We start from the raw sequence: 5,953 nt of genomic DNA on the forward strand, positions 1-5,953 counted from the left end.
AAATGGCTGCCCGTTCAGGGAGTTTTTCCACAGACACGGAGCTGGAATTCGGCCCGAGGGATCGTGTGTGATGTCGTTTTCAAAAGGTTTAAGCAAAACGGCGAGAACTCGCTTCACGTTCGACGGTCTTAGGGAAACGCATTCCTTCAGGGAATGGTTTCCTTTTTTTTTTTTAGTGCTTTATCCATAAAACGCCGTCATAAAAAGGCCCCATTATGCTCTGATCCGAGATTAGACACGAACTTCAGACCGGGGGCGCGAAGAAAACAAACTTCTCTCCTTCTGCTTAGATCCAAACAGCAACAACAACAAAATCACATTTTCTCGGCTGTGAAACTGTTTTGTCTCTTTTGACCGCGAGCTGTTCATCTTCTCCTCTTGTTGCTGCGAAGTGCTGGCGAGGCACGGCCAAAAAATGAAATCCATCCGAGGTTTTACTCGCCTGGAGTCGGGTGTTTCACTCACGCAAGAGTCCAGCTCGTCTATCTGTTTATTTCCTTTAATCCTAGGGATGCTGAGAACACCTGTAAGGCTGAACTAACAGTTGGCTCATAAGGTCAAGAACGGAAATGTTCTTTGTGAAATGAGTTTTGTGCATCTATTTTCATTTAAGGCTTTCAGATTTTGCATTTAGACACAACAAATATCTATATCTATCTATCTATATATATATATGTATATATATGAGTAACCATGCAGTTTTTGGGAAAATTGAATTTTTTTGTGATTTTCTGAAAATGTGAGCGGTAAGATTTGTCTCCATCTAGTGGCTGCATGGATTCACAACCTTTAGTTTTGCCTTGACGTCATAACAATCCGTGGAAATCCGTGATCCACCCCCCTGGTGTCAAGCTACCCAGAGTCAGACTTTAAACCGGAACTTAAAGAATTAGTCCTTCAAAATAATTTTTTTTTTTTTTTTTTTTGCTAAGAAAAATACCCATAAAATCAAATATCATGAATGCATATTTGTATAACCGTCCTTGGATCCTTGAATTTTTCCACCTCGAACAGTATAATATGTAGAGTTTATATAGTTTGTATAATTACAGTTGACGGTCTCCTCCGGACAAAGTACGTTTTACGTGAACGCTGCCCTTCTTAGTTGCTGTTTCTGGTGTTTTTTATGGTGACGCTGCAGCGCCACACGCAGGCCTGGCATAGATACTGCAGCATTTTGGAGCGTTCTCTGGGTTCCCAAAACAAAACAAAACAAAACAAAAAAACAGTGTTTATTTTTTGTTGCTTTACATGTGAAGTTGTCACCAGAATCTCATTTTACAATAACACAATGATGACAAAATTCTCTCATTTTTTTAAAGATGCGCTGTATTGTATGCCAACGCAGATTTATCTACTTTAAAACAATTTTAAATAACTCACATGGGTATTTTTTTAGCAGACATGTAATGATAGTCCTGTACGGGAAGTGCCACAGCTTGCTGCCGCCGCTTGTTGCACTTGCAAATAACCATAGACTTCTATGTATATGTTATAAATAGCTACGAAATTGCAGTTGCATGAACTGCATTGGCTTTTTTTTTTTTTTTTTACAATGGGGTTGTTTTTTGTTGAAAATGGCCAAAATACCCCCCGAGCTCGCTTCTTGTCGTACAGCTCTGCAGTCTATGTTTCTGTTTTATTTTGAAAAGCGGAACCGGAAGTGTTCCGTTTAAACAGCAGCGTCAACCCGACGCTGCCTCAGTTAAAGCGAGGGCGTCCGACGCCGCAGCCGTTTGTTTCCTCCTCCGTGTTGTCGGCGCCGCTCGTAGGGCTCCGGTTTCTCCCACCCCCCCTCCTCGGAGGAACACTTAATTTAGCTTCACCTCCTCCTCCTCCTTGTTGTTGTTGTTGTTTTGTTTGTTTTTGTTCCGGGCTGGCCCGTTCGCCAGCTGAACCTCGACGACATGGACCCAGCGAGCCGATACCAAGTGGTGAGTAGTTCAAGGACCGACAACAGCGTCCGACGACTCGGCCTGCCACCAACAAAAACAGGGCCTCGGTTAGGAAATGTATACTTGAATAGGCGCATTCTCTTTTTAGTTTAATTTAATTTCACATTTAACCCCATAGCGCTTCCAACAAAACGTCTAAGCGACACTCTAGGTTAATAATTTAGTTTTAATTCTGTTTTAAACGCTCGCGTCGCCACTTCCGCATCGGCTAAGCTAACGTTAGCCTAGCTTAGTGGGCCTTTAGAGTTAAGCTGCGATTCCCGCTTCGTAAAACAACAACAACAGAAAAACTCGTACGTGGGGGAACAAGCAGCCATTTGACACTCAAACACGAGCTCCTTTTAAAGGATTTTTTATATATTTATTTATTCGAGCCGAGTCTGTAACTTCCGTGATAACGAAACGGGTGACGGAGCGGAAACAGCTTCATTTACGTCAAATGTGGCGAACTTTGGGGTTTTTAAGAACTTTTTTTGGGTGAGGGGGGATTTTGCGACTAAAATGAAGAAATTCCTACAAATGAAGCTCCTGTGATGACCCTATATTACACCTGCTTAGGGTTATATCTGGTTACACCTGTTTTATGTCTTTAAAAACGTCCCATTTTGTCCTTTAAATACCTTTTGTGTGTGTGTGTGCTCTATCGTGTCACGGCTGAACCAAAACAAAGATTGCAACACTTCCAGGAATTAGTCGGTGCCCTTTCAGTTCTCTGGGGATCAGAGCTCGGGCTGATTTTTTTTTTCTCGGCATTCTCCACATTTTGCTTTTGTTTCCTGCGAATATGAGCTGGGCAGCGTAGGTTTTCTGAAGGGGGGGGGGCGATATTTAGACGCACAAAAGAGGCTTGTGGCCACGTCGTTAATACCTTACATAACCAAATGTTGTCCTTGATCCCGAGCCAGTCGTCAGTAACGCTGCCTTGGCTGGACGGATGGATCCTCAAGATGTTTACCCGCTCTGTGCCGAACGCTTTCTCTGTATTTCCTTTCTCTCTTTTCTTTCTTTTTTTTTTAAGATAGCTGCTCTGGTATTAGTCACCACGGCGACTGTGGAGAACGGCGGTTTTTTTTGGTGGCGCCGAGCCACGACCAGAAAGTTGCCACGACTTCGAAGGAAGCGCTCTGAAACCGTGACGCAGAGTTTATTTTATTTATTTATTTTTCGCCCTCTTTTTTTTTTTTCCAAATTTGGGCAGACACTTGCCCTTTTCTCTCTGTGTGTGTCGGTACAAAGGTGGCGCCTCGCTGCCGCCGCACCGAGCTGTGAGAAAGCACGCAGAATTTCCACTTAGTCACAACGTTCGGGCAAACTTTTAAGCTAACACAAAGCAAAGGGAAAGTCGCAGAAGGCGCCGCTCGTTTTAAAAAAATTGGCGCCCGTTTTTAAATTGATGACAAAAAGGTCGAAACCGTCACCGGGCGGGGGAAGATGCTGGAGAGATGCAGGAAGTGTGACGCGTCCCGAGCGGAACGATTAAGCGCGCCGCGCTCTGCCCCGGCTTCTACGTCACCAACCTAGGAGCCGACTCGGTCCACCCCACCCCAAAATAACAACTCTAAAAACAACGTTTGATATCCGTCAAACGGACCGCCGGACCGTTTCCCCTTGGAGAGCGCTGGCTGCCATTTGTCCTAGCGGAGTTGCCGTAGCTTCCCGTGGCGGTAAATTTGTTCTCACGACTTCTTCGTCGTTCCTCTCTTTTAACCCTGAAGAAGTTATCGTAACTCCATTGCATCCAAAACGTTCGACTTGTGCAGGAATTGCAGCGCTAAACGCTCAAGCTGATCGCTTTCGCTTTCCTGTGGCGTTTTCAGCATGAAGCTAGCATCTATGCTAACACGGGGATAAATGGGAGTTTTCTGACATGTTTTTGTTACACATAAAAGTTTATATAAATCAGTGTTTATGCAAATAAGTCCTATCCACCCCCACCCTCCCCAAAACACACACACCGCAGATACATACAGGCAAAGAGAATGCAGCTGGAATCATGGCGACTCAGTTTGAGGCGAGGATTGTTTTCGTTTCTCTAACTTTTTGAGACGGGTTCTAAAATCTGGCGACTCACGCGAGGAGATGTACGCTTTGAGACGTTTCCGGGTGGGGTGTGGGGGCGGCACTCCTGCTGTGAAAGCACGCGGGACGCCAGCGTTTTCAAATCAACCGGCAACTCTGCCCTCGGCTCAGGAATTTGTCCCAAGAAGCCGAACTCGCCCGACTGCCCCGGGGGGGGAAGCCGCCATTCCTCCGAACAAAAGGCGTAGGTGTGTGTCTCTCTCTCCCCCTCCCCCTCCCAGCAGGGAGCGATCAGCCTTCCGCCTGATCCGTGTTTGCACTCGCGGCGCTGGACGTGAACACCTGCGGTTTTTGCGGAACAAAAACGGTTGTTTAGTTTAGTCAAAGGCTCCCTCTCTCCTTCCATCACGTCTCCCACCAACATACCTTCTTCTCTTAAAGGGACAGCGCAGATCTTTTTGAACGCTACTTGTTGTCATTAAGACTCGTTTAAAAGTCTGAATTTGTTTAATTAGTCGTAAGTTACGAAATCGCCTTGAAGACACGGATCTGCAGCCTGATTTGGACACATGACACGAGTCAATATTTACTTAAAAACTGGGGGGGGGGGAGAACTAAACAGAGCGTATCAGCTTGAAAATATTTAAAAAAGCATGTTGGTGCTGACGAGCAGAGAACGGATTGTGCAAAGCTCATTTTAGTTAATAAATGCCGCCGCTCCGAGCCGCAGCCCCCGTCCGGGACTCTAACCTCCGGTCTTCTCCCTGCAGTTGCACAACGAGGACGACTCCTCGGAGGCCTCCACCAGCCAGCAGCAGCAGCCGTGCACCTCCGCCCAGGCCGGCGCCACCGGACCGGACCAGAGTCAGGCGGAGCCTAACGCGAACCCTGCTGCGGCGGCAGAGGCGCCCCCGCCGCCGTACGCCTCCATCGACCTGGGCGCGACTGCCGCATCACCCGGTACTCCTCCTCTAACTGCTTCTCCCCTGCTCACCAAAACGCCGCTTTTTATTTATTTATTTTTGTTTATTTGTTTGTTTGTCTCCTCTTTTTTGTTGTTTCCACAGAAACCAGTTTCCAGGGCGACTTCCCGGTACCGCCGCCCTACAGCGTGGCCACGTCGCTGCCCACGTACGACGAAGCTGAAAAGGCCAAAGCGGCCGCCATGGCCGCCTCCACGGTGGAGGTGTTGCCCCGGGTAAGCAGCCCCGCCCCCACACGCCTTCATCGTCCCCGTGGCGTGACGCAGCGTACACGTCCGATGGCGCCGAATTATCACAGCCTCTCTGTTTTGGAAACCTTTTGATCTCCGCATACCAAACCCCTCCCACATGACACAAATGCCAACCAGTTTGCCGGTTGGCCGTCATCAAACGCGGGGGAAGGAGGGGCGGGAGGTGTTTCGCAACCTTTATTTTTTGTTTGTTTTGTTTTTCTGACCTCGTCGAACAAATTCCCGTTTGCGTTTCAGGACGACGACTTCTCGCCCAGAGACGACTTCAGCGACGCCGACCAGCTGCGAGTCGGGAACGACGGGATCTTCATGTTGGCCTTCTTCAGTAAGTTTCCGTTTCGTCGGGGAATCCCGTGAATGAAGTGTTGAGTGTTTGACGGCGAGTCCGTTTCCTCCCCCCTCCCCCTCAGTGGCCTTCTTGTTCAACTGGATCGGCTTCTGTCTGTCCTTCTGCCTGACCAACACCATCGCGGGACGCTACGGCGCCATCTGCGGCTTCGGGCTGTCCCTCATCAAGTGGATTCTCATCGTCAGGGTAAGTCCTTGGCCGTGGTCCGCCTCAGTTTTAAACAAAAAAGAAAAACCGAACCCGTTGCTCTCTGTGTTCAGTTCTCGGACTACTTCACCGGTTACTTCAACGGGCAGTACTGGCTCTGGTGGATCTTCCTGTTGCTCGGTGAGTTCGGCGCCACGCCGTCGCGTCTTCTCGGCTCCCCACTCGGCTTGCTTCTAAAAAAAAAAAAAC

General features: G+C 48.0%; 1 protein-coding gene across 1 annotated transcript in view; it reads left to right on the top strand.

Annotated features, from left to right (window-relative positions):
- The first annotated feature begins 1,720 nt into the window (after positions 1–1,720).
- The window catches only part of ndfip2 (Nedd4 family interacting protein 2), a 13,112-nt gene continuing 8,879 nt past the window's right edge, over positions 1,721–5,953 (top strand). Inside the window, exons 1-6 of the mRNA XM_017438875.3 lie at positions 1,721–1,934; positions 4,745–4,934; positions 5,042–5,172; positions 5,446–5,533; positions 5,619–5,743; positions 5,818–5,947. Coding sequence (XP_017294364.2) covers positions 1,908–1,934; positions 4,745–4,934; positions 5,042–5,172; positions 5,446–5,533; positions 5,619–5,743; positions 5,818–5,947 — 691 coding nt within the window. The 5' untranslated portion in view covers positions 1,721–1,907. The remainder of the gene's footprint in view (positions 1,935–4,744; positions 4,935–5,041; positions 5,173–5,445; positions 5,534–5,618; positions 5,744–5,817; positions 5,948–5,953) is intronic.

Source organism: Kryptolebias marmoratus, linkage group LG23 (genome assembly GCF_001649575.2).
Source record: "Kryptolebias marmoratus isolate JLee-2015 linkage group LG23, ASM164957v2, whole genome shotgun sequence".
NCBI classification, from domain to species: Eukaryota; Metazoa; Chordata; class Actinopteri; order Cyprinodontiformes; family Rivulidae; genus Kryptolebias; species Kryptolebias marmoratus.